This window comes from Simochromis diagramma, unplaced genomic scaffold (genome assembly GCF_900408965.1).
Source record: "Simochromis diagramma unplaced genomic scaffold, fSimDia1.1 OVJJ01000822.1, whole genome shotgun sequence".
NCBI classification, from domain to species: Eukaryota; Metazoa; Chordata; class Actinopteri; order Cichliformes; family Cichlidae; genus Simochromis; species Simochromis diagramma.
Genome location: NW_024387520.1, coordinates 8,856,341 through 8,882,186, shown reverse-complemented (window position 1 = coordinate 8,882,186; position 25,846 = coordinate 8,856,341). Strand labels below are relative to the sequence as shown.

The 25,846-nt window shown below is 43.4% G+C and overlaps 3 protein-coding genes across 5 annotated transcripts in view; 2 read left to right on the top strand and 1 right to left on the bottom strand.

The window, feature by feature from the left end:
- Nucleotides 1–3,881, top strand: part of cabin1 (calcineurin binding protein 1) — a 40,356-nt gene extending 36,475 nt beyond the window's left edge. The window contains 3 exon segments of the mRNA XM_040019098.1: nucleotides 1,433–1,594; nucleotides 1,724–1,926; nucleotides 2,009–3,881. Of these exon segments, the coding sequence (XP_039875032.1) occupies nucleotides 1,433–1,594; nucleotides 1,724–1,926; nucleotides 2,009–2,152 (509 nt within the window). The 3' untranslated portion in view covers nucleotides 2,153–3,881.
- A 4,906-nt stretch (nucleotides 3,882–8,787) lies between these two features.
- tbx16 (T-box transcription factor 16) lies at nucleotides 8,788–12,209 on the top strand. 2 transcript variants are annotated; one of them, XM_040019016.1, is made up of 9 exons: nucleotides 8,788–9,375; nucleotides 9,484–9,640; nucleotides 9,734–9,836; nucleotides 10,230–10,394; nucleotides 10,483–10,629; nucleotides 10,717–10,787; nucleotides 10,915–10,997; nucleotides 11,083–11,296; nucleotides 11,391–12,209. In XM_040019016.1, exons 1-9 carry the CDS (start codon nucleotides 9,360–9,362, stop codon nucleotides 11,821–11,823), a joined length of 1,389 nt encoding a protein of 462 aa, XP_039874950.1. In that variant the 5' UTR covers nucleotides 8,788–9,359; the 3' UTR covers nucleotides 11,824–12,209. The 2 variants fall into 2 exon arrangements, with proteins under 2 accessions (XP_039874950.1, XP_039874949.1); XM_040019015.1 differs by having other exon boundaries at nucleotides 8,788–9,640.
- A 3,796-nt stretch (nucleotides 12,210–16,005) lies between these two features.
- klhl22 (kelch-like family member 22) lies at nucleotides 16,006–24,328 on the bottom strand. Of its 2 annotated transcripts, none has more exons than XM_040019532.1 (8): nucleotides 24,023–24,328; nucleotides 23,502–23,762; nucleotides 21,150–21,315; nucleotides 20,746–21,057; nucleotides 20,225–20,634; nucleotides 18,577–18,769; nucleotides 18,212–18,445; nucleotides 16,006–17,900 (listed from the first exon to the last, which is right to left on the bottom strand). In XM_040019532.1, exons 2-8 carry the CDS (start codon nucleotides 23,747–23,749, stop codon nucleotides 17,559–17,561), a joined length of 1,905 nt encoding a protein of 634 aa, XP_039875466.1. In that variant the 5' UTR covers nucleotides 23,750–23,762; nucleotides 24,023–24,328; the 3' UTR covers nucleotides 16,006–17,558. The 2 variants fall into 2 exon arrangements, with proteins under 2 accessions (XP_039875466.1, XP_039875465.1); XM_040019531.1 differs by having other exon boundaries at nucleotides 20,734–21,057; nucleotides 24,023–24,327.
- Between the last annotated feature and the right edge of the window lie 1,518 nt (nucleotides 24,329–25,846).

The window sequence follows — 25,846 nt, the reverse complement described above, 5'->3', positions numbered from 1 at the left end:
TTTATGTTTGACTAATAAAGCTGAATTAAGTCTCAGAATACCGGGTATTACACTTCTACCACCATCACAGATTTCAGATCAGGGTTCTTTGTGTGTCTCGTCTCTCTGTCATGCCTGTCATTTTGATGAACATTGCTTCCCATCATTGTCCAACCATTTGCAGCAGACGGCTGCCCCACCCTGAACCTGCTTCTACAGGAGGTCTCTTCCTGTTCTTCCCCACAGCACCACCCCCCCCCCCCCCCCCCCACACACACACACAAATATTGTAGAGTGGAGTTTGTTTGTTTTTTTGTTATTTTTTTCTTATTTCTTTTGTTTGTTTGTTTTTGGTCTTACAATATAAGGCAACTTCAGGCGACCATTGCTGGCAACTGGCAGCTCCCCAACATGTCAATATTTATCTTGGTTTTTGGGTCCATTTCATGACTTTCACACCTAAACAGAACTTCATATGGACTCATTAGTGTGAGAATTAGAAATTGCCCTTGAAGTACAAATATCTCTTGCCGTGACACACTGGTGATTATTATTATTACTTATTGAATTGCATTCATCATTCATTTAGCGAGAGCGTAACCAGGAGCTGCATATTATGAAGTTGTATAGCTTCATGTCCATTTCCTAAACTTGCATGACCTTTGAAGTCTGAAAACACATGCAAAAGTGTGTTTGCATGTGCGTGCAAACACACACTTGTCGGTATGAAGCAGCACTGCACTGATGTGTGTTATGTAACGGTTTCCTAGGCAACATTATGGGTGAAGACTGAAAACGTATTAGATAATTTTTGTTTTCATATTTGTGTCCGTGTCTGAGCTGCAGGGGGAATTTTTGCAGTTAGTGTTAGCAGCAGTGTTCCTGCATTCATTACAAATGCTTGTCTAATGAATGAGGCTGTGAGGTCCCAATCAAAGGGAAACTTGTTACTGTCAATTGTCTGCTAATAAATGCCAAATATAAGGAGATTTATTTACGAAATAATCCCCTCATTCATCGGCTACCTGTAAACAATCAGTCGCTTGTGAGTGTTCCTGATGACTTTCATGGGACCCCTAGTCAAAAACACATCTCTCTCTGTGTGTGTGTGTGTGTGTGTGTGTGTGTGTGTGTGTGTGTGTGTGTGTGTGTGTGTGTGCGTGCGTGCGTGCGCAGCCTCTAATCGTGCTAAAGAAGGAAAGCAGAGAGGAAGTGAAATGGTACGCAACTTTAAATCAAAAGCATTGGAAACCATTCTGAAAAGAAATGTTTCTTGTCAGTGTCCAGTTGATTTGCTATAAAAGCTGACATTTTACAATTTGCTGCAATATTTATTCTTTTTATACACTGATTTGTTTGTTTTGTTTTGTAAATTTAAAGCACAGTTTTTGCGCACTTGCAAAGTATTTTGTTGGGTCGAATCGATCCCTAACATGTTATTTGTTGCTCGCAGAGGAGCGGGAGGAGCCTGCAGAGGGACTTTTGTACCGACAGCAGGAGTCGCACCTTTGCCAGCAGATGAAACTCGCCACTGTGTCCCAGCAGGGGCAGGAATCAGCAGCAGGCTGGTTTCAGGGGGAAACTGCCACATGTAGCACAACACAACCTTGCCCAGGTCATTACCTAAGAATCAAAGTTTCTTACAAAAACATGCGTAGATTGGATTCAACAGATAATGCACATAACAGCACCGTTAGTGACTGTGCACGCCTTCTTTCTTTTTCTTCCACGCTCTTTCTCTCAGACCAGCAGCAGTATGCCAGCAATGACCAGTCAAAGCTTCCAGACCCCAGCCGAATCCGCTCCCGAGTTCCGCCCAACATGCCAAAGCTTTTCATCCCTTCCACCGTTACCAAGTTCCCGCCAGAAATCACAGTAACGCCTCCGACCCCCACGCTTCTCTCCCCCAAAGGCAGCATCTCAGAGGAAACCAAACAGAGACTTAAGGTAAGCACTCTCAATTACCACGCATACAGCTCTCTGTTGTCCCAGCGCTCAACAGTGACCCCTGCTGTCTGCTCCTGTACAGAACGTCATCCTGTCGTCCCAGTCCGCAGCCACAGTCAAAAAGGACACTCTGACCCAGCCGGCACTGGAGGTGCAGGAGACATCCAGCCAGGAGTCGTCTCTGGAGAGCGAGTCGGACGAGGAGGACGACTACATGGACATCTGAGCCTCGGAAGGCCTCTGAACTCATGACACATCCAGGCCTGACTTTGCCAAACTCCACTTCCCCCAATTCTTAAAAGCAACAACAAAAAAACCAGGATGTTCATACCTCTGCAGCTGTCTGTGTTGATGCTCTTGTCCCCTCACGTGCATTGCAAAACAAAAACAAAAAACCCCGCACTCCCACTGCAGTATTCTCATCGGCTGTCATGTCGCAGTGTTGCTCTGGTGATGATGTATATGACAGACAATGATGGCTTTCGTCTCACAGCATGTCTGTAATGTGCCATTTATGCATATCACTCTTTAGCTTTTTGAGCTCTCCTTTGACAACTTGGGGAAAAAGGAAAAAAAAAAAATCAGCCTTTAAAGCGAGCCAGTCCCGTGTTTATGCATCTTCTCGTATGTTGTGTGCTAACTATATCGCCAAGCTGCAGCTTTCCAGTTGTCTCACGAGCCCACCGAACTGAGGCGCCTCGGTCTGGATGGGCGCTCAGCAGCATGCACCTGCTGTCCTCCACTCTGATAGTTTACTTGGGCATGAGACGTTCATCTCCAGGACACAATGCATTGCTACACGAAATATTTCAAAGGACACAAGAACAATCGGCTGCGTTTGATGTTCGCCCGTGGAGCCAACGAGCCACGCGGCCTCATGACATGTAGCAGGTTGAAAATGTTTACACTTAACATTCGGGATGTTTTTCAGTTTGCACTTAACTTTGCGCTATTTTTGTACTCGCTGTATTCCTTGTACTATTTTTTTTTTCTTTCTTTCCTTTTATGTGCATTTGTAGCTAAGAGGAACAGTTCTTACCAGGATGGACCTCCATGTCACCAGCATTGATCTGTACTCATATGGGAAGGGGTTATTGGAAATTTGCTTTTTTTTTTTTTTTTTTTTTGGTACGTATCAAAATCCAAGTATCTTTCCGACATGTTTTGGTTTTCAGCGGTCAACTCTTAAGCTCGAGAAGCACTTTTCGTGATCTTTCCCGATCTTTGACGCGTCCCGAGGAGGACTCTCTAATCCCGATGCCTTTCCATTGAAACCATTTTGGTAAATTTGTCACAATCTAGCTTAACTCAGAGGAAGACAATAGAATGTTTTTTAAAGATTGTTTTGTTTTCTATACAAGATGTTAAAGAAAGTTATTTACTGATTATGTTTCTTGAAAGTTGTCTAAAACATAATTTTTCAAAGAAAGCGTACAAGTGAATAATTGTAAACTATCACCCTTGATAAAAGAAGAAACGTTTTGTATTTTATTTCACGATTATTTTTTGGTGTAAGATAGTTTTTCTATTGTTCTGCCGAGCTTCTGGGAATGTAACGCGGCTAAAGAGGGCGAGCGGGTCGAAGGCTTGAGCTCGAGCTTCGCCCAGCTCCCCTCTGGTGCAGGCTGCTGAAGTGGAACTGTTCTCTGTGTCTGGACTGAATGCATTATAGATGTCAAACCAAAAATATATTTGAGAAACACATGATCTGCACTGTGTGTGCTGTTTGTTATCAGGTGCAATGTGTGCATCAAATTAGATGGTTTGTTTGGGGAAACCAGCTGTAACTTACAAGAGTCGTGGATGCAGACTGATATGGTGCGGATGGAGATTCTCATCATACAGTGTAAGTACTTGCATGCTGTTGCTTGACTTCACTTGATTGTTGAAAAAGTTGTGACGTCAGAAATGTTGGGATGCTGTGTAAAATGTAAATAAAAGCTGAATGGAATTAATTTTAAAAATTAATTTTTTTTGTAATTTGCCAGCACCCTGGGGGAGACTGTAGCATGTTGACCGCTCTGTTGCATCACCTGTTCTTTTGTTCTTTTAACACTGCTGACATATTTTCCAACTTTTGCATCATAATGTTTCAGGCTTCAGAGCGTCCTTTGTTCTATCTTTAATTTCTTAAGGCACCAAATGTTTTCACTGGCTGACTGGTCTAGTCTGCAGACAGCCCAATTTAGCACTCAAGCATGCTGCTGTGACATGTGCAGACTGTGCTTTGGCGTTGGCTTGCTGAAATAAACGATGATTTCCCTGAAAGCAGTCTGCATAATAGAATGTGTCACTCCTAGTCTTGTAAATATTAATGGTGCCTTCTCAAACCTGCTGCTTACGTTCAAGTTTTACGCACATGAACTCTGAGCAGTGAACTCCTCCCCACGTTTACCTCTGAAAGACTCGGCCTGTCTTATGTTCTTTTTATACCCAATCATGTTACTAATTAACCTTATTCATTCTGAGATGCTTTTTTAGGTGATTTCTCAGTGTTAACTCTTGATGTGTTTTCTTTATAATATAAACAGTTTTATTTCTTTTTTTTTTATCATATGCCTTTTGCATTTTACACAGCGCCCCAACATTTTTTGAAACTGTACGTTAGTTTTATTTCCAAGTACAAACACTCATCGTCCACTATGTTACCTACACCTTGCTAGTACTGGTTTGGACCTTCATGGCACAGATTCAACAAGATGCTGGAATCCTTCCTCAGATTTTGGTTCATATTAACATCCCAGATGTTTTCTGTCGAGTTAATATTTAGTGTCTGTGGAGACCATTGGAGTACACGACAACTCATTGTCATGTTCAAGAAACCAGTTCGAGATGGTCCGAGCTTTGTGACATGGTGTGCTATCCTGTTAGACGATGGGTGCACTGTGGTCATAAAGGGATGGATATGGTCAGCAGCAATAGGATGTGGGGTTTCAGCGGCATGTCAGTTGGTACTAAGGGCTCAAAACTGTGCTAACAAAATTTCCTCCACATCATCACGCCACCAGCAGCAGCCTGAGTCACTGACGCAAGGCAGGATGGATCCATGCTTTCATGTTGTTTACACCACATTTTGACCCTGCGCACTGAAGCTGCAGCAGAGATTAAGACTCGTAAGAGCAGGCAGCGTTTTTCCAGCCTACTGTTGCCCGGTTTCAGTGAGCCCCAGCGAACTGTAGCCTCAGTTTTCTGTTCTTAGCTGACAGGAGTGGCACCTGTTGCACTCCTGTGCTGCTGTAGCACATCTGCTTCAAGGTTTAACATGCATTCAGAGATGCTCTTCTACCTTCAATGTAACAAGTGGTTATTTGAGTTGCTGTTGCCTCACTGCTCAAAGCATTCTCCTCAGACCTCTGACATCAAGGCATCTTTCTCCCTAAAAACTGACGATTCTCTGTAAACTCTACAGATGGTTGGGTGTGAAAATCCCAGCAGATTTTCTGGCAACAACAACAACTATGCCACATTCAAAGTCACTTAAATCACCTTTCATCCTCATTCTGATGCTCAGTTTGAGCTTCAGCGGGTCATCTTGACCACATTCACTTGCTGCTATGTGATTAGCTGATTAGATATTGGTGCGAGCAAGCTGCTGTACCTAATGAAATGGCCTATGAGTGTCCTTTTAATAATACATTTACAATAGATTACATAAGCATTTATTATTCACGTCAGACAAAGTAACACATTTAACAAATTGTATTGTAACAAAGTCACGTTTAAGCAATCTGACAACTATGAGTGCAGTTTGAGGCTGTTGCTCTAATGTTGAGTCAACTCTCTGTTTAGTCAGAGGAAAGCAGCATAGAAGTGTTAAGACACCTTACAAACAACTCTCATTGGACAGTATAAATGTCCCACACTTAAAGAAAGCACAAACCTTTGGGGGGCACACATGGTGACTTGGATTTCCCACTATTTCCCGTTGTCTGCATTTTATTTTCTGTTGTGATCAAATAACTTAAAACCAAAAACTCCCAAAACTCATTTCAGGACAGCTGAAATTGAGTTCTTTTCATCTGGTACAATGTCACACATCTGCCTTAAGGAGATTCACAACTGGGGCACTGTGCACCTCCAAAGACTCAGCTCTGGTGAAGATGGATTTCTCCTCTTTCAGTCCTCCTGCTGGTGGTGGAGCTGCACAGCCTCTGAACTCCTGCAGCCATCTGACCACACTGACTGCGGTCAAAGGGCTTGTGCACAGTGGTGTGAAATCTCCGACACAAGGGAAGCCATTAGTCTTCATTAGCAACTTCCAGGGGTTTCTTATGAAGTGCTGTGAAGTTGTCATTTGCCCTCTTTGCCAGGCAAGCTAGATGTGAGATTTGTTTTCTTATGTGGTGGACCAAATGTGAGGTCCCCCAGCCCCAAGTTTGTGTAGATGAGATCACGGCCACTCTGCATTTAGGACAGGGATGTCAGAGGGGGCATGGAAGGATCCTCTCTCCCATTTTTCCTCAACTTTTTTCTTAAAGTGACCAATCATAACACAGCACCTCCAACGATCTAAAGTAAATTGAGTGGTTTGTAGAGACAGCAGCCGGCAACTAACACGACGAATGAGAGGAACGATCAATGTGGCTGATTTAGCATCAAAAGGACTACGCTGCATGGCTAATGTGAGCAAAAGGTGTGAGATTTCTCGTCATTGCACTCAAGGGGGCTTTTTATTGGGCTGCCAGAGAGCCGTCTGATCCCTCGGCCCTGGCTGTATATTGGCAGCTGTTAAATGCTGAGCACAGGGAGATCTGTGCAGTTAAAGCAAATGGCCAAAGACTGACACCTGGTAGGTAGAGAGCTCTGCTGAAGGTGATCTGGGAGTAGGAGTCACTGCGACACAGTGTATCTCTGATAAGTCTTTTTTTGCAGCGCGAGACCCTTTCTGTCACCCTCGAACATTCTTTAGTAAAAAAGCCTTATTCATGGAGTATATTTGGGCTTTGGCAGCCTCTATCAGTCTTCTCCAGACAGGCTCCCTGATTTGTCATCCAGCCTAAATCTCCCCTGGGCTTGCTCTTACATAAGCTCTCTGTCATGGCTCTGTACACCCTGACTTTTTGTCGCCTGGCCCCGCACCGAGGCCTTTAGCAGTCACACCTGTCGCCTTCAGAACCACTGCGTAATGGGATTGACACTGCCGCTGCTGAAATGTACACCTCCGCTCTGAAGCTGACATGCTCTCCTCTGCTAAAGCTGAAGTGATCTAAAGAGAATTCAGCCCTTCGCGTTGCTGACAAACAGCCAAAAAAGTTGCGTGACCCCTTCTCTGGTCCCCTGAAACATCACCAGAGAAGAAGTGTGGAGAGCAACAGTGTATTTGTGTTTCACATAAGGTGGGGGGGAAAGGGCCAATTCCATAGAGAGAGTGGAGAGCCCTGCATCAGGGCATTTAACATAGGTAAATTATCAGACCACGATCTCTTAAGTGTATCATTAAAAGCTGAATGTCACCCCCTCCTCCTCCTTTTTGTTTCTTTACTCTACATCGACCCTCCACAAAAGTCTTAAACAGGCTGCTCAATACTTTCACAGGGGAGACTTTATTTCTCACGCCTCTTTATGCACACCCAACTGCCAATTCTGCTGTCTCATAAACCCACCTCTGTGTTTCGCTCCTCACCTGTAAAAGCCGCTCGTATATCACACGCAGTTTTGTGCCCAGAGCTGTTATCCATACAGTCACACGTGAACAAAAGACTCCTTGGTGTGTGGGAGTAAAAGGGTTTGGGCCTACAGAAGGCATTGTATGCAGCACACATACATGGGATTACAATTAGAAACCTGACTGGAAGTGATGTGTCTGTGCTAGGAAAAAGAAAAAGAGGTTCAATGAGATGTGAAACTCACTTAATTCAAATTTGTGAGTGTGTGTGTTGGTGGAGGCAAGAAGGGAAACTGTGGTTTTCTCTCTCTTTCCCTTCTATGCAAATATTTGCAGTTTTCTAATAAATTCTTTTGCCTGCAGCGAGTGGCATGACGCAGGAGGAGACGGGCCTGCGAGCAAAGACGCAGCAGTAGATTTTGTCCTGTGTGTGGAGGGCTGGAGGATGGCTGGATTGTTGTGCCAGGTCTTTATTCTCTGACCCCTCCTGTCCCATTCAAGGCTGACTTGGGCCTTTGGTGCTAACTGGCTGTTAATTGCCTGGGCTTTCTCCATGCTGCAGAAACGTGCTCATTTCAAGGGAAACCAGTTTAATGAGATTATCTATCAGGGGTTGTCTAGACACCTGAATACACATACACACACACACACACACACACACACACACACACACACACACACACACACACACACACACACACACCCCTCCCCACCACCCCTTCCTTCCTTGCAGTCTTCACTACCTGGCAGGCTTCACACAAAGCCCTCAGGTGAAAGTTACCTGCAGAAAGAGTGCATGTTGTCATCGTCATTATGGGTTTACATAGAGTTTCCCACCCACTGCTGTGGGTGCCTTTGATGGAAAGTGAGGAAAGTGTAAAGGAGATCATGAAAAAATGTATTATATATAAAATATGAAAATACGTATATGTGTGTGTATGTGTGCATTTCCAGACCAATATGTCAGATTTATGCAATGTATTTATGAGAAAAGCCTGTGTACTTTAACTAAGCTATTGAAAACACTGCTGATTTTCTGAAAAATGTAAAAAAAAAAAAAAAAAATAGACCCTACCTGTATGCACGCACAGACCGCAGTGCATTAACCCGTTTACACAGACCTTCAGCTGTGTTTCTCTCAGTTGTGCCAAATGACTTATAATGACTTTTTTCTAACCACAAACACACTAAATGACATTTTCATGAGCAGACTCTGTGTGTGTGTGTGTGTGTGTGTGTGTGTGTGTGTGTGTGTGTGTGTGTGTGTGTGTGTGTGTGTGTGTGTGTGTGTGTGTGTGTGTGGGAAATATTTACACAGGTTTTGCTGCACTGAGTTATGTGTTCTGCAGCACGGAAGTCCATCTCTATTTGTTTTTAAAGTCTCTTAGCAGTTAATAAAGATGCATTTCTTTCACCCCCCCACCTTCCTGTGGGGATGGTATCAAGCCTCTGTTAAGTCTCTTTGATTTCCAGCACTCTCCAATCACAGTTGGACTCCAACCCATCATTGTGCCACTTCAAAAGGATGGCCTCCTTGGCCCCACCCACTCCAGGGCTACCCTTAAAAGTCATGGTCATACCATCCTGCAAGGACTCAGCATCTCTGAAACATCTGCAGCGAGGACTGATTTGACCTTCTGACTTCCTTCCTGGGCTGTTGGATTTTTCTTTTGCATGTGAGGAAGGAGACCCAGGAGACAGAGAAGAGCTGAAGACACACTTTGGATATCACACACCTGTACTGAGTTCTCTGTCTTTTCTTTCTTTCGTTGTTTTTTTTTTTTTTTAAGCCTTTTGAGTTAAAAACATATCAAGTTTAATCCAAAGGATGCAGTCCATCAGAGGTGAGTTGATGACTACTTCTTAATATCAGCTTTGCCTCCGTAAGCACACATGTGTCTTCTTCTACCAGTTTTTCCAGTAAAAAATGCTTATTTGTGTTTTTCTTCTAGACTTGAAGTCCAACTTCAGCGGGCCTCCTCCGGCCCACATAGCTCCCGGACCTGATGCCTATCTCCAGGGCAATATCAGGATGTTTCTGGAGGACACTGAACTGTGGACGACCTTCCATGAAATAGGGACAGAGATGATCATCACTAAACCGGGAAGGTAGGGCAACAGAAAAATAAAATAAAATGTTAAATGTTCACACCTTGCTCCCCCACCTTTTACAGAACTCATTCTTTCTCCCATGTTTACCAGGCGAATGTTTCCACATTGCAAAGTGAATCTATCCGGGCTTATTCCATGTGCCAAGTACGTGTTGTTGGTCGACATGGTCCCAGAGGATGGTTTCAGGTATAAGGTAAGACACCAGTAGCTTTCTCCTTTGTGTATTAATGAGTCATGCATGAGAGAAAATTCACTTCCCAAGGCCTCACTAGAGTCATAGGTTTGGCTGTAGATAACCCAAAGTGGTAGCCACTAGCCCCAGACAAGACATCCCCTGTTTATCACCCCCACCCCCCCCCCCCCCACACACACCTCCAACATTGTACATCAAAGGATGTTATCTCTTCCTGTTTTTCTATCCCCTGCTGTGAGCCCACTGTACTACCCCCCCGCTCCCCTCCCCATCTCTGTGGGTGGTACGGGCCAGCCATCGCTCTCCAGTCTATGGTGGAAAAGGAAGGAGTTGAAAATTCTTCCGCTACTCGCCTTTTTCAAATTGACTGACTCATGTGTCTCCTTCCAACAGTGGAATAAAAAGAAGTGGGAGGTGGCAGGAAAAGCAGAACCTCAGCCTCCCTGCAGAACCTACCTCCACCCAGACTCTCCAGCACCAGGGAGTCACTGGATGAAGCAGTCCGTCTCCTTCCTCAAGCTCAAGCTGACCAACAACACGCTCGACCAGCACGGCCATGTGAGTAAAAGCAACATCTGCAACACTTTGACGTCTTTAGACCGAACGTTTCAGCAGTGCTTGTAAATCATGGCCTCCTTGTCTGCAGATCATTTTGCACTCCATGCATCGCTACCATCCGCGCTTCCACATTGTCCAGGCAGACGACTTGTTCAGTGTGCGCTGGAGTGTTTTCCAGACCTTCACCTTCCCGGAGACTTCCTTCACTGCAGTCACTGCCTACCAGAACACTAAGGTCTTTTTCTAGCACTGCAAGTATGCCGTGTGCCGAGAGACAAATCACAAAGTTTTAACTTTGACTTTGTGTCTCCCTCTCCTGCAGATTACAAAGCTGAAGATCGATCACAACCCATTTGCAAAAGGCTTCCGGGATGAAGGCACTAATAAGAAAAGGTGAGGTTAAAATGCCAACGCAAAAGCTCCAGTTTGGTCCGTTGACTTGAAAGGATCTGAGCTCATTTATTGTTCAGTGTATTGTAGTTTGTATTAATTTTTTAATATAACTGATCTACTGCTGCAGACGTGCCAACAAGGACCCATCATGCCTTGAGAAGAGGACCAAGGCATCAGACATTTTGAACTCTGAAGAAGACAGTCCACCAGGTACCGCTTTCACACTCTTCTCTCTTCATGTTGATGCTTTTTTTGTTTTGTTCTTCCTCTCATTTGATGATCTGTGGCTCCTCAGACTTCTGCCAGTCTTCGTATGAAGGTTTTGACGGAGAGGATGAAGAGCTGCCCAAAAGAAAACAAGAGGATGGTGTCAAAGAGGAGCGCTACTCTCCTTGGGATGCTGAGAGAGAGCACAGAGTGAGGACTGACTCTCCTGTTGGGGCAGACACAAGAGATCTCTACAGCACAGAGCAGCTTGTTCCTACTCCAGCTTCCTACCAGTCATACAGGTAAACAGCGATGCAGCGGATCATATTATAATCATGTTGTTTTGATGAATGCCAATCAATATTTGTTCTTTTCTTTTTTTTTTTTACTCCCCAGGTTCCATGAGTATGGAAAGTCCCCGTCCCCCTCCTCCAGTATCGGCAGCAGCAACAGTGGATCCGGACGCAGCAGCTTTGAGTCCAGAGTTCCCGACATAGCCACGGTCCCTGATTACGACTCCTCAAAGGCCCGTGAGGTTGGCCCTTCCAGCTGTGGTCCCCAGCACCTCCCGGGCCCCCAGGACTACACGGGGGTGCTCAACATGTCTGTGGCCCAGGCCAGCAAGCCAGGGGTCATCGGTCACCACATCTACAACCCCTACAGCACCGAGCAACCCCTGGGCCAGTGGGGCGGCCCAGGTCCTTCCCAGTATCCCCCTCCTCATCATCTGACCACTGACTACACCACGCAAGCTGTGCATCACAGCTATCACCATGGCAACGTGGCCGAGTGGAGCCAGTACCCGCTGTTCTCTTATTCGTGCTGGTGAAGGAATCTCCACCGTCAACTGAGAGCTACTTTACCGCTGCTGCTTATGATGCCATCTTAACAAAAAGCTGATCCCGGCACTCACAGCTGTGAGAGCGCATGACTATACAAGGCTGAGGGCCCCAACCCTGCAGCCAGAGTGAGAAAAACTGAGAGGAGAGAATAAGAAAAAGGAGTGGCTCTGTCTGCTGCCCCGACTGGCAGGATTCAAACCGGCCATTTAATGCTGAGTGCAACTCAAGTTTGTGGTTTAATTGTTTGAAAAAAGAAAAAAAACCTATTTATTTTGCATTTCACCTCATTTCCCAGTGTAAATAAATATTTTTGTAAAAAGCTAAGAATAATAATGTAAGAGTTAATCATTTGTGTGCAATTATTGTTTGTCAAATTGTGGTGTGACATAAAAAAACATAAAAAATAAATAAAAGTCTCTGGACTTGAAGTCTTGTGTGTGAATCCATATCATTTTTACACTGATGTCTTATTAACTTGAGATATGAAAGTGTACAAAAAGAGACCAATATGAGGTATGAAACAAATATTTTTCTATCCTGAATCTCACTCATATGCATTTTTCTTCTATTCAAACAAAACTGTGACAACAAAGGTTGTGGAGTGTCTCTAGAATCGTATCCTTTTTATTTACTTGTGACCCTTTAATTATTTCTCACACCAGCATCTGCCCGTTGACTTTGATTTCCTCCCAGTCGATGTTCACGCATGCAGCCAGTCTCCTGACTGAATGGATAAGAGTTTGTAAAAGTGCCTGAACTCCTTGGCCTTCTCCCAGTGGGTGCACATCTGCATGCTTTGTACCTGGCCACCCCTGATAAGAGCCGCAGCCTTTGGTGGTGTTTGTTTGTATTTCCTTTTTGTTGATCTAATGAGGCTATACTCTGTAGTTTCGACAAGCACAGCATGCATTAAAGACGCTGTGTTACTGCGACTCTGGGTCACCTGCTGTGGTTTACCCAGCGGCACATAAAGCATCTCCACGGCCCTCGTTCTCCATGTCAATGAGCCTTAAAAAGCATGAAAAGGGGGGGAGGCTGTTGGCTCCTTTTCACAACTGAAAAACACAGGCAGAACCCACTGTCTCCACCCTTAGGGGGATATGGGCTGCTAATGACTTTCGTAAAATCCAAGGGGGGTAAGAGGAAGAGTGGTTGGGGGGGTGGGGGGGGGGGAATTATCCTTCAGGAGAAACCCAAGTCTAGTGTGGATTTTATCCAGTGCAATTCATTATCCGAGTGCTTCCCTGAACTGGCGTTGTCCACCCACAGGCTTCTCCTGCTGAACACACTTCATTTGCCCATTTTAATGAGGACGAGAAGAGGCTGATCTTTACAGGAATCTGACTGCCCGGTGAGCAGGTCGGAGCAGAGGGAGCTCAGATTCAGAGAAACAGTTTGCTTAACCTCTTCCACCCTGGGCTCCGTTGTACAGGAACAGGACTGTATCTGTTTTTTGCTTTCATCACCACATTTTCTACCTCTGCCCACAATAACTAACATTTCTGTTGCATTTTAATTAATCTACAGTAGCAGCTGAGAGTTTTGCAAACAGATTCACGACTCATTGTTACAAAAGGTAACTTTTTAAAATCTGTCTGACCTGATGATAAAGATCAGGAGACTTGCAAACTGTGCAGCTGCTTTCCATGCAGGCTTTGAGGTTTTCACACTTTAAAGGGTTGAACTAGGTGAATATAGGCTCATACTGCATGGATGAATGCACAAGGGTGATTTGTCTTCATGCCATCTACACCTGCAGGAAACCTGTGTTCTAAGCCAAAAACATGTGCTAAAATACTTGTCAGTGCATTACGTTAATTTGCTTACAGCTGGTGATGTCACAGCTGGTCTCCGTTCATAATATGGTCTCATAATCTGTCTAATAACATGTTAACAACAGTAAAATCCCATCTTTCATGCGTGTCATACTAATGAGACCCTCAAGTTGCATACAGTTAAATAGGTCTGGACTACACATGTAATTTAGACATGCAAAATCAAATAAGTAAAAAAAGAGAGAAACAATGGTCAGTTTTATTACTTTATAAAAATCTTTTCTGAGTAATTAAAGTATAAATTAATGAATACATGTGAAAAAAAAATACAAATTACACCTGGGAACAGTTCACGAGGAAAGTGCAAAGCAGGCCAAATGTTCAGCAACTGCATGAAAAAACTTTGTGATACAAAATACATAATACAACTTTTTGCAGGACTTCAAGCAAAAACAGGGGTTACTTAGATACTAGGGCTGGGTATCGTCACTGATTTCTAGAATCGATTCGATTCTGATTCACAAGGTCCCGAATCAATTCGATCCATGATTAGAGTCAATTCGATTTGTATCTGGGAAATTTTGCCTCAGACAGTCAGAAATATTATAATTAAGATCAGTACATTTACATATTTTTGTATCTATAAAAAGGAAGCTGACACTCGCAAGACTTTATCAAAGGTGTAAGCATCACAGCAGATGCCTTTGTGTCAAAGTAGCTGAAGATAAAACACAGAAAAACCTGAAGGTGATTTTCCTGGCGTGGGATTTTATAAAAATATTCTGCAGTAGATCAAAAACGAAAGAAAACCGTTAATCAACATATGGACATTTCCTCTGAAGTTACAGCGGTTTTATTAGAGACACAGCTAAGCGTTTTGCATTTTGCATAATTTAAAAAAGTTTCAATTTGTTCTGTAGCCCATTGAACAGCAGAAATTAGGTTTTCTTTTCGGAAGTAAGTAAAAGGAAAAAAAACAGCAGCCGACAGCCTGTAAACAACGGCAGTCTTGTGCGTAACAAGCAAGCGAATAATGCAGAAAACAGATTTTTAGATGGGAAACTGTTCTTGAAGTATTGTGTTCCTGCTCTCATTCACTGTTTTAGCTGTTTGGTGGTTGTTGAAATTTTGTGAGGTTTCACCTGAGATTCTGGCATTTCGGGCAAAATAAATTTATATTAAAAAATCGATTCAGGATTTTAATGAATCGATATCACGTTATCCGAGCTAGAATCGATTTTAATCGATAAATCGATTATCAAAACCCACCCCTATTAGATACTGGTGCAAACATAAATGATAAACTCATCGTTTTATGCTCCACGATATAAAGACAAAGCCCCCCTATGGCCCCTATGACTTTATATGTCTACACTCCAGTCTAGACATATAGACGAGAAATCGTCTGCGACACAATGATAGGCGATGTTTTGCAGGCCAGATCTTCGTCTACAGGTGACTTTCTTTGTTCTCTATTGAATTGACTTCCTCCTCTCCTGCAGAGCAGGAGAAAGTAGAGGATACAAGTGAGCACTTAGCAAAATCCCCTCGGCTCACACATCCTCAACTCCACTGGGTTTAATCTGCATAACTCTACATCACAGGCTAATGTGGGCCTTTTAATTGCTCTGATAATGGTCCAGCAAAGAGCACCAGATCGACCCGCACTCAGATGTCTGTAACGGCCGCTGACGCGGTTAAGAGCGTGACTGTACGTTTTAAGTGGCCCCGAGGTGGTAGTATAGTTTTAGAACACAGAGATTTGATGCGTAAACACAAACACAGATCCTGGATGTCCAGCGCTGATGTCAGCAGATCCTGCCAGACTACTTGCTGGGGGCTGGCACAATAGTGTGAAAGAGAGGGGTGTGTGGGAGGGAGCACACACACTTAGTGCTGATGGGGGGTAACAGATGTAGATGAAACAGCCTCAGAAAGGAAAGTAGCAGTCAGCCTTCATAAAGCTGATGGAGTTTAGAGCCAAATGGAGAGGAACTGGTAGAGACTGGGAGGAATAAAAGGCAGGAGGCAGCAGTTCAAACAAGGAGCACAATCAACTGTTGGGAGCTGACGTTAGATTTATGAAATGGGCTTTAAATTAAACAAACAAAAAAAGACAAACTCAAGTCAGAGAGTTGTCCAAGCCTAAACATCTGCTTCTTAGTTACACGCCTGACAATTTCCTGTAACTTTCTCAGCAATTACTTCTTCTTTTCTTAAGGAAAAAAACAAAACAAAAACTAATTTTTCTTAGAAGTCAGTTTCAGTTCCGTAGATGTTTGTTCCCCAAGACATATAAATGGTGCTTCCAGCTCAACGCTGGCACAAAATCCAGTCCATTGTTAAATCCATGTAATACTTTTCCCTATACAACATTCAGACATGACAAAAGCAGGACATATATATTTTTTAATCAAATTTAAAAAGTTATCTTGTTTGCATATGTTTGACAGTGTTTCCAGCAAATCATGTGGAAAAGATGGGTACATTTACAATTACGTGGGTTCAAATGAAGCGTTAACAGTGGTTGAGTCCAGTGTGAAACAGGGTTTGCAATGAACCATGGCAACACACACTCACACTCTCTCATACACACACACACAGTGCAAAGCGATTCGGTGAAGACAAATATTCTGAAATAAACCATCATGAGGATTCCGATTAAGCTCAAGTGATGAGCGGATCAGTGAAAGGACACACATGCACAAAAATAATGGTTAATTTTCACATTTCATTTACAAATAAATGGCAACTTCAATCTGTAGACCCCTTCCTCTATCCAGCTACAGACATAAATAAATTAAATAATTATTATTTGGAATTATTCATTATTTATATGATGATATCAGAGGCACAATAGCTAAGGCTCGTCTCTGTTCAGACATACGCAGATCACATATAAACTCAGGCTAAGAGTGAATGAAAGCAAGAAAACAAGGCACGATATTTGCAAAACATAACGATCATTCAGAGGTTTGGAGAGATGATAGCTCCACTGAGCAGCTGTCTGGGGGATGGAGACAAAAACCCACTTCTTGTATGTTTATTGTTGTGCACTGACAATGCAGAGAACCAGCTGAGGACTAATGAGAGCTTAACTGTGTGACCCCCGCCATTCTTTTCACAGATAAAACACGTGCTTGGGTTTTTTGTGTTTTGTTTTTTGCAAAACTGCTTTTATAGTATTTTTTTTTTTTTTGAGAAACAGGAACTGTTATTACTACAGAATACAACTTCAGTGTGTGACATTGCAGAAAATAGAAATAAGGAAGAAGTCACTTCTCCAATCTCCAAGTGGCTTTGTGACCCATTCAGCTTCAAGTTGTCACACCAGAGCACACTCTGGTCTGGGATATGCCTGGTCATAGTTTTTGCTCTCTTGTTTTGGTAGTTGTGGATTTCGGTGGAGATTCATCGTCGGGTTTTGAGTTTCTCCGGCAGTCTCGCCACAGACTTGTCCTTGCTAGCAGTGAGCAACATGTTGCTTTTATGTTTATTTAGCCACACAGTAATACTGTTCCCACAGTAATAACTCGGGGCCCCACAGTCTTAAAGGAAAAGCCCACATACGTGTCTTTACTCCAAAGTACCATGTTATTGCATAGCTACAAAAGCGTCCTTTGCTCTCTGTGATAAGCGTCGCAGAAACACCGGTGGTTTTAAGGAAATTATGACGAGCGATCAGTAACAAACAGCAGCGTGAACATTTGTTCAGAGAAGAGATTCCCGGACGGGGCAAGAGTATCTAAGGTCAGATCAGAGAAATAAGAAAAAGGTCCTGAATGACACCTTTGGTTCAGAGGCACTCCGAGTTGTCAACATGCATGTGATCCCCCCAAAAAACTAAATACATCTGAAACTCAACATGCAGAGTTAAATAAAAGAAAGAAAGAAAGAGATCGCAAGGAGGTCCTTGATGATGATGGAATCCAATTAACACGGCAGCTTCAGTCCACACTTGAGTCATCTGAGCTGTCCATGTCCACTTCTTCCCACGAAGCCTTGGTGCGTTGCTCCCAGCTTCTGGCCTGGGCAATCACAGCGGGGGTCATGAGCGCCACACAGGCTGCCAGGCCGGAGACGTGCGCCTTGAACTCCGTGCCGTTTTTCCACTCGTCTTTGTCGGCGTTGTACACGTGAACGTATTTCATCCTGTTGCCTTTGTCGTGCGTACGCCCTCCCACGACGTAGATGTGACTGTCCAGCACAGCTATGCCGGGTTCTCCGTGGCCCGCAGGGAGGGGGGACATTAAAGACCAGGAGTTGGCTGTGGGGTTAAAGCACGCTACCTGAAATTGAAGAAAAAAATAAAGCGAGCAATAAATGACTTTTTATTTCATAAAAGTACAGCAGGAAGAGCATCAAAACGTGCTGCTCTGGCTCGTACAGAATTTAATTAGCTTGAGAAGTCAAAGCTTCTGGCCTGTATTAGTATGCAAAATAATGTCGGTCTAGAAAAGGCCGTGGAATATTTTTACATTTAAATTCATACTATAGGAGGAAAAAACAGAGGTGAGCAGGCTGAAAAAGAGGCAATACTTTAAACTGCATGAGAAGCAAAGAGCCAACGATAAACAGCTGCGATCACTCAGGACGATACCTTCAGGACATCCCTCCTGTATCCGCGCTCGTCATTACTTCCTCCAATAACGTACATGCGGCCGTTAACGGCTGCCATGCCGTGCCACGCCCGCTCCACCGGGCCCTCTGCGCACCCTGTCCAGCGATTGGCTGCTGGGTCAAAACAGCAAGTCTCTCTGAGGTACGCCACGCCTCGGCGCCCACACGTTATATAAATTTTTCCATCCACCACTGCTCCAGCATGGGCATACACCTGAAAGGGTAGACTAGTATTACACTGGATGTAGGTCTCAGCACAAATGTGAGTAAGCAGCGCCATCATGTGGACAGTAGAAGAATCAGATGCACTCATTTTCAATCTTTCACACCTTCAGGTTTCCATACCTCTCTCTTTAGAGGAGACACAAATTCCCATGTGTCTTTGTGTGGGTCATAACGCTCCACCGACTCCAGCTCGTGGTTGTAGTCTCGTCCTCCAATGGCATAAATATGGCCGCCCACAACACAAACACAGTGGTCGGCATGCTGCTGCTGCAGAGGCTGGATGGTGTGCCACTTGTTGTGACGGGGGTCGTATCTGGAAAGAGCAGACGAGTCTCAGAACGGTGAAGAAGAACCTTATAAGAAAGATGAGCTCATTTGGAAGCAAAGTGGAAACTCTATTAAAACAAAACAGAACCGTTAGGCTTCTATTGATATTGTTTTAAAAATCTTTAAGGATTTAGCAGCTCTTTTGTTGTTGTTTTTTTTCATCTTAAAGCAATGAGCCAATCCCCTTTACTCTAACCTGTACTCAGTTCACTTCTCCAATTTCCAATGTTCATATAAAAAAGGCACTGGCAACATTAGTAAATGATTTTTAGTTGGGGATGTTTGTGTGCAAAGTCTCAGCATGAAGTCAACTTTCTTCCCCCCACTTCATTTCTCCACCTCCCACCAGCCCTGTCAACTGGTGTTAAAGCTCAGAAATTACAAATATTCAGCTCCATGACTTTATGATGCGGTGCACAAATCAGTAAGACATCTGACGCCAGCAAGTAACATCAGTAATGTGTCAGCCAAAGAAACGCCTCCAGAGACCGACAGCTGCTCAGAAATCCTCCACCACAGTAACTGTGAATCAGAGAACACCCCTGGAGCGATGTATTTAGTATCTTTACACTGAATTAAAAGCATCTAAATTAAACTATAAATATCAGTGTCTAGTTTACTTGAATCAAACCTGTATCCCCATTTGCATCTAATTAATGCTTGAGCCCTTTTAATGTTGGTCGCTGTTGTGGCAAACTACTAGTAAAGATAATCTCCCTCACCAGAACAGCAGTGTAAAAACATCATATTGACCATTCAGACCGGTAAACAGGAAGAGCAGGTTCGCTTACTTAAAGAACATCTCTGAAAGACCAGAGAGTTCTTTGCTCGGGCTCACAATCATGTGAAAGCGTCACTGAAAATAACACCTGAGTATGAGGCAGTCATTCTGCAACATAATGGAGACAAGCCGAGAGCATCAAACATCACCGGAGATTGCTGAGCAAAAAAGGATGAAATCACAAAAGGTGTGTGATTTCAGTCATTTTCTGCTTGTCCAGAAGAAAACTCCCTCCCTGATATTTCTGCAGCTGTGTCTGCTTTCAAAGCTCCCAAATCACCACAGTATTGTGAATGCTGGAGGTGTGGATGTACCTAAACGGATGTTGTCAAAATATAAACTGTGAACACATCATTTAAAAAGCAAACACAGAGAAAAAGTTCTTTAAGATACTGAATAACTGTAACTTGGAAAATCTACATTTCCATGACAACTAGGCAAACTCCATCTGCTGGCAAAGATCCTCAAACTCCTTCCTTCCTTTCCTTTTATCGTCTCGAGGATCAAATCATGCAAATGAAAGTCCAGAGCCTCCTGTAAGATTGCTTCCTGTATTTTTAATTTAAAAATTCAGTAATAAACTGATTAATGAGATTAATCAGCTGCAGCTTTAACTCCACCACAAAAATGAAACATAAAGGGCGTATGATAGGCTCTCACCTCCAGCAGCGGGTCTCTGCATGAAATCCACTGGTGTTCATGTCCCCGCCGATAAGATAAACAAAGTTGTTGAGCACGGCGATGCCCTGGTTGGACATCCGGGGAGTGTGAGCTGCAGTGAGACTCCTCCACTCCCCCCAGCTTGGGTGAAACACCTGAAACAGGTGATCGGTGTATGCGAGGGAGCTGGAACTAAACATTCCCCCGAAGCCCAGTATGCAGTGGAAAGTGGACCGCGGCTGGGTGAGAGGAGTCTGGAGGACAGGCTGCAGGAGCTCCTGCTCGTGGTAACGCAGTGCAGCTGAAACAGAATCCTTCAGTGGACAGTGCTTCAGTCTGTTGTGCAATCTCTGTAACATGTGCTTCTCAATCAGGCAAAACCGCACTGCGTCAAGCATCTTGAGATTGTCCTTCAGGTGAGGGAGACAGAAACATAAATGCAACACTTTAATAGAGTGTAATTAAGATGTGTGCTTTATTTAGATAGATGAGTATAAATGCAGACACACCTTTGGACTGACCTGCAAGTACACCTGGTCAGTTTCCACCTGCTCGGGACTGTAATGATAGTGAAGCGCTGCCTCGTACACCTCATTCTCGCTGTTCACCTGGAGCTCGTCGCTGCTCAGCGCACTGAACACTTCATCCTGGGGCAGCTGTCGGTACACATCTGTTCGGGACAACGTCTGAATGTTGCTGAGCATGAAGGAGTGCACTTTGGCCTTCAGCTGTTGCAGTGCGTAGAGATCGGCCAGGTGATACAGCTCTAAAATGTTGCTCTCGTCCATCCAAGAGAAAAGGAAATCACAGCAGAAGCCTATGACATTCTCGAGCTGGAAAACACAAAAGCTGCACAGGTTAACTGAGAAAAAAAAAAAAAAAAAAAAAAAAACAGAATAAGAAATAAGTAGGAACAACCACCTACTTGTACAAGTGTGGCAGCTATCAGGACTTCCTGCACGCACTCTGGGTCTAAGTCAATCTCTGACGTGTAGATGTAATCAAGTATTTTCTTCATGGCCATGTAGGACACTCCATGAATTGCAATCTCCTTTTGCTGTGTTTCCCGGAGGCCTCCTGCAAACATCCCCCTAGTGGAGAAGGGTAATAAAGTATTATGCTGGGTCATCCTGGTCGCCCAGTAATGATAAGACTCACACCCTATCATAAGGGAGAGATGTAGCAACTCAAAGAACGTTGAATTCAAATGTATAGGAGAAAAAGCAAAAATGGTGCCAGCAGAGGGAGAAAAGAACTTATTTTAGGATAAGCCAACAAACTGTTTTTAATATAACTGATTATTCTATATACGCACTTTTAAGGTCATATTTACCAGTGAAATTAAATTGAATTTGACAATGCTTAATGGAAAATCATTATCTGTAAGGGGGTTAGAGGGCAACCTGTCAAGAGCAGAGCCTGGGAGTTTATTGACACGTTGCATTACCCTGAAAATATTCTGCAGTCCTGCACTGACTACAAACAAGCATTCAGAACAAAAATGTTGCATTGACTCTTGGCTTATGCAAACTACAGGCTGACGTTTTCAGTGAAACGTCTAAAATGTTTCTCTTACAGTTTTAGTTTGAGACATGACGTAGGAAAGAAATCGCAAGTAAAAGTAAAATTCACCACAGACCTAAAACGAACTGCAGCTATGTCACCTGACTGGTTTAACTAGCTGATGAAACATTTGGGGAGATTAAAACACAGATGCAACATTGGGCCTGATTGTGTTGTCAAAATCAGGCGCAATGTTGCAATCAGCTGAACCAGCTGCCCTACATTGAGTGCGAGTGAGTCAAATCACTGCTGACTCCTCACAGCAAGAAGGTTCCTGCTTTGAACCTGCCAGCTGGTTGTGTCTGCATGTTCTCTGTGTGAATTTGTGGCTTCTTCCCACAATCCAAGGACATGCATGTTAGATTAACTATTTAATGTAAACCAGCTCCAGGTGTGAATGTATGTGTAGTTGTTTATTTCTCTTTGTGGGAGTCCTGTGACGGACTGGCAGCGTCCCCAGGGTGTATCCCGCCTGTCACCCTATGACATTTGGGACAGGCTCCAGCCCCAGAATTGGATAAGCAGTTAATAAAATGAACAGAAGAATGGGTTGACGAGTCCATCTTTTTATCTCTGCTTCACACAGACATCCGCAATGTTTCCATTGTTGTTAACATTTCCAGGCTGTTATGGAGTAACTCAAGTGAATAAGAACACTTATGCTCAGACACTGACTGTGATCTGACGAACAGATAGCCAGGAACAAATACCAACAAGTTAGGTTTTTACACGTTTTTGAATCTATAGCATTACCGCACAGTAACTATGCTCACAGTAATACACTCGAAATTATCTGGTGGTGACATTTGTATTCCAGTCACAGTAGCTCTATGGTGACCTTGTAAGCAGTGGACTTAAAGGAACAAGTGACACTGGTTTTATTACCAGTAAATGTTTTCAAGTTTTAGGCTTTAGACCAGGGCTGCCCAATCCCAGTCCTCGAGAGCTACTATCCTGCAGCTTTTAGATGCAGCCCTACTCCAACACAGCTGAATCAAATGGTTTGATTACCTCTTCAGCATGCCATCATGTTTGGCAAAGGCCTGATAACAAGCCATTCATTTGATTCGGGTGTGTGGGAACAAGGATGCATCTAAAAGCTGCAGGACGGTAGCTCTCGAGGACCGGGATTGGGCACCCCTGCTTTAGACGCTAATAAAAACAAACCAGAGTTATATCACAGAGAAAGAACGCTTTAATTTTTTTTAAAAGTTAAATCACCTCCACAGAAGTTTTGATGTGACTACAGTACACAGGGAAAGACTAAATCACAGGTGCAATTCAAGGCCTCTGAGGGCAAAGCACTGAGGTTCAAGCAATCATGTGACTGGTGGCAGAACCCAAAATATGCAAACCACTAGTAATCATATGACAATGTTGCTGAGCTTGAGGATACATTTGGTTTCAACTGGACTGTGCAAAATGCCTAGGCTGTGTCTTGTGACACGGGGGTGCCAGAGTAACTGGTCAGATTTGCTAGTAAACACATTAGCATATGTTGTGGTGTGTGTTATAGGAAACAACTTAGTCATTCACTAGCCTGGAGGTGGCTGACTATTTTGATGGTCAATGGCATGCATATGAATGCTCTTGTATGATAATTTTGGATCTCTGTGGAAACAGGCACAAAAGATTGCATACAGTACTGTCGTGTGCACAGAGAGAAAACAGCAAAGTGAAGAAGAAAACAAAAAATAACTCCTGTGGGTTTTACCTGAAATAATCACAGGAGGCTGCCAATATTATACGGTGGGCTTGTATTGGGCGACTTTCCACAACCAGCACAACATCAAACAAGGTCCCACTGTGTCTGAGAGACAGTAGGCCGTCCAGCAGGCTGCAGAAATGCTCTGAACTTCTGTAGGACTGTCGGCGCAGGCGGCCTGATGACCCGGCGCGTCCCCCTACTGGACTCAGAGCTCCATCCTCAGCCATGACAGCACAGCGGCGCTCGGGCTTCATCGCGTTTGTCTGCCTGATACATACATCACGCAAAGCTGCCTTCACTTTACTTCTAAAGTGGAATCATACAGCACAGCGACATGTGGTGCAAACAGGATGAAAAATGTAGCTAGAAGCTAAACAGGCGGTGTGGGTGGCAATGCTCGCTTGCAAATGGCACTGCACAGTCAGTGTGAAATTACAGAATCATACCACATTAAATGCCCGATAAATACCACACGTGAACCCAAAGAACTGTTAGAAAGCACATAAATTACAAACAAATCTCCCTACCTTCGGCTAGCTGTCACTCCGCGGCAGAGCTGTTAGCTAATGTTACTTTCGTTTAAAAGACAGCAACCAAAACAAGCTAGAGGCTACTTAGCGCGCCAGCTAGTGCAACGCACTCTGTATCAGCAGGATGTACGCTTAAAAACACAACCAAAGCGACTGCACAGAGAAGAGTCCTCGTATTGTTCAAAACCAGACGGGTGTCTAATACTACACGGCCTCAGGAACACCTTCACTTCTGCGAACTGAGTTGCACCTGATACATAAAAACAAAGTCTGTTTACTTTTTGGTATTTTGGATTAGATCAACTTCCATTGGTCATTGCTGCGCTATGTCCCACCCATTTCTGAAATCAAACCAATCAGAGAAATCTTTCACATTGCCGAGAAATAAAGCGAGAGCTCCACCTTTTCCTTTAAAATGAGTGTTCAGTGTGTAGACATGATCATTTTTACGATGGGCCACATTAAGAAAAAACAAACAAACATCATTTTGAGAATAAAGTCGAAATATCGAAATTATAGTCGAAAATCTATGTGGAGGAAAAAACAGTCGAAATGTGGAGATTACAGTTGAAAAAATGGTGCAGAAAGTTGCATCTGGTCAGACATACCCACACACAAGCTTAGAAGAGTGGATTTGTTCAAAATGAAATGTCTGGTAATGGACAGATGCGATCAATGGTCACACCTTAGTATAACAAGAGGATGTATGTTGTATCACACGACGGCTTCTTTTTCTTCACTAACTCAGCTACACAAGGCATTTTGTAGAGAGTATAGAGCAGCCGTGGCAGTTTGTCTCAAAACAACTGTAATCTGCACATTTCGACTTTTTTCTTGAAATTTCGACTTTATTCTTAAAATGATCAATAATATTCTTTTTTTTCTGAAAATATCTGCATTATATTAAATCTAGCCGTTTAAAAAAGAAATTAAAATGATATGAATAAAAATTTCTTTAACACTACTTTTAAAGACAAATACATGCTTGTGATATTTTCTGACACAAGATGGCGCTGCTTCCTTCTCAAACAACTTTGAAGCTTCTACCTGTCACACCTGCACCAGAGGCTAGGAATTAGCATATTTACTAATTTGTCCCACTTTTGTGTTTATTTTTGTAAGGTTATTGCTCAGGGAAAATTGTATACAATTTACTTTATTGTGTTTTGGGAACTCTTACATAGACTGACCGATTAAAAAGCAGTAGTTAGGCTACACAATGCAAAAAGATAATATAAAGCTCTTCAAGCCATATCTGTTCTTTTTTTTTTTAAGCCTCCAGTATTTTTGCTCTCCTTCATCACAGATTGATTTCCCACAGTTTTAGAAGCATGTGCTACCAGATAGATTTTCCAAGGGAGCAAGTCATGATGCTTTTTTTGTTTTTAATTTATTGTGGCTTCCATGTTTCTTGGGCTTTACAGTTTCATTCATCTTCTGCTGACATTTCATTTTGCATACATCATTCTCCGACACTCAGAGCAGTTATTTTTCCCACCTGCAAAAAAAGAAAGGAAAAAAACACTGCTGGAATAATCCATCACTTGATGTATTTTTCTGTCCAATACACTGTACACAGCAGCACGGTGCACGGGGAAAATTGAGAGTGGGGCTTCTCCGAGGGGTTTCTGTCCCGGGTGTAGAAATGCCCTTTATAAACACCAAATGAATTTTTGTTTGCATATATATTTTCCATCTGGGTGAAGAAGTGCCCTCCCACAGTCCTGTCTATAATAGATCCTGCTGCCTTTGTCTGAACAGCAAGCATAGGCACCACATATACACTACTGTATTTCTGTCAGCGTCATTCTTCAACCGCTA

Bases quoted from the DNA above. Each gene is read 5' to 3' on its own strand.
- tbx16 (XM_040019015.1), top strand. From the start codon at position 9,459: ATGCTTATTTGTGTTTTTCTTCTAGACTTGAAGTCCAACTTCAGCGGG. The intron at 10,630-10,716 runs GTCTTTTTCTAG...CCTCTCCTGCAG, and splicing joins CTGCCTACCAGAACACTAAG to ATTACAAAGCTGAAGATCGA. The intron at 11,297-11,390 runs GTAAACAGCGAT...TTTACTCCCCAG, and splicing joins GCTTCCTACCAGTCATACAG to GTTCCATGAGTATGGAAAGT.
- klhl22 (XM_040019531.1), bottom strand. From the start codon at position 23,749: ATGAAGCCCGAGCGCCGCTGTGCTGTCATGGCTGAGGATGGAGCTCTG. The intron at 20,635-20,733 runs GTGTGTCTGCAT...CCTCACCTGAAG, and splicing joins ACTTGCAGGTCAGTCCAAAG to GACAATCTCAAGATGCTTGA. The intron at 18,770-20,224 runs GTGAGAGCCTAT...TGCTCTTTCCAG, and splicing joins GCAGAGACCCGCTGCTGGAG to ATACGACCCCCGTCACAACA.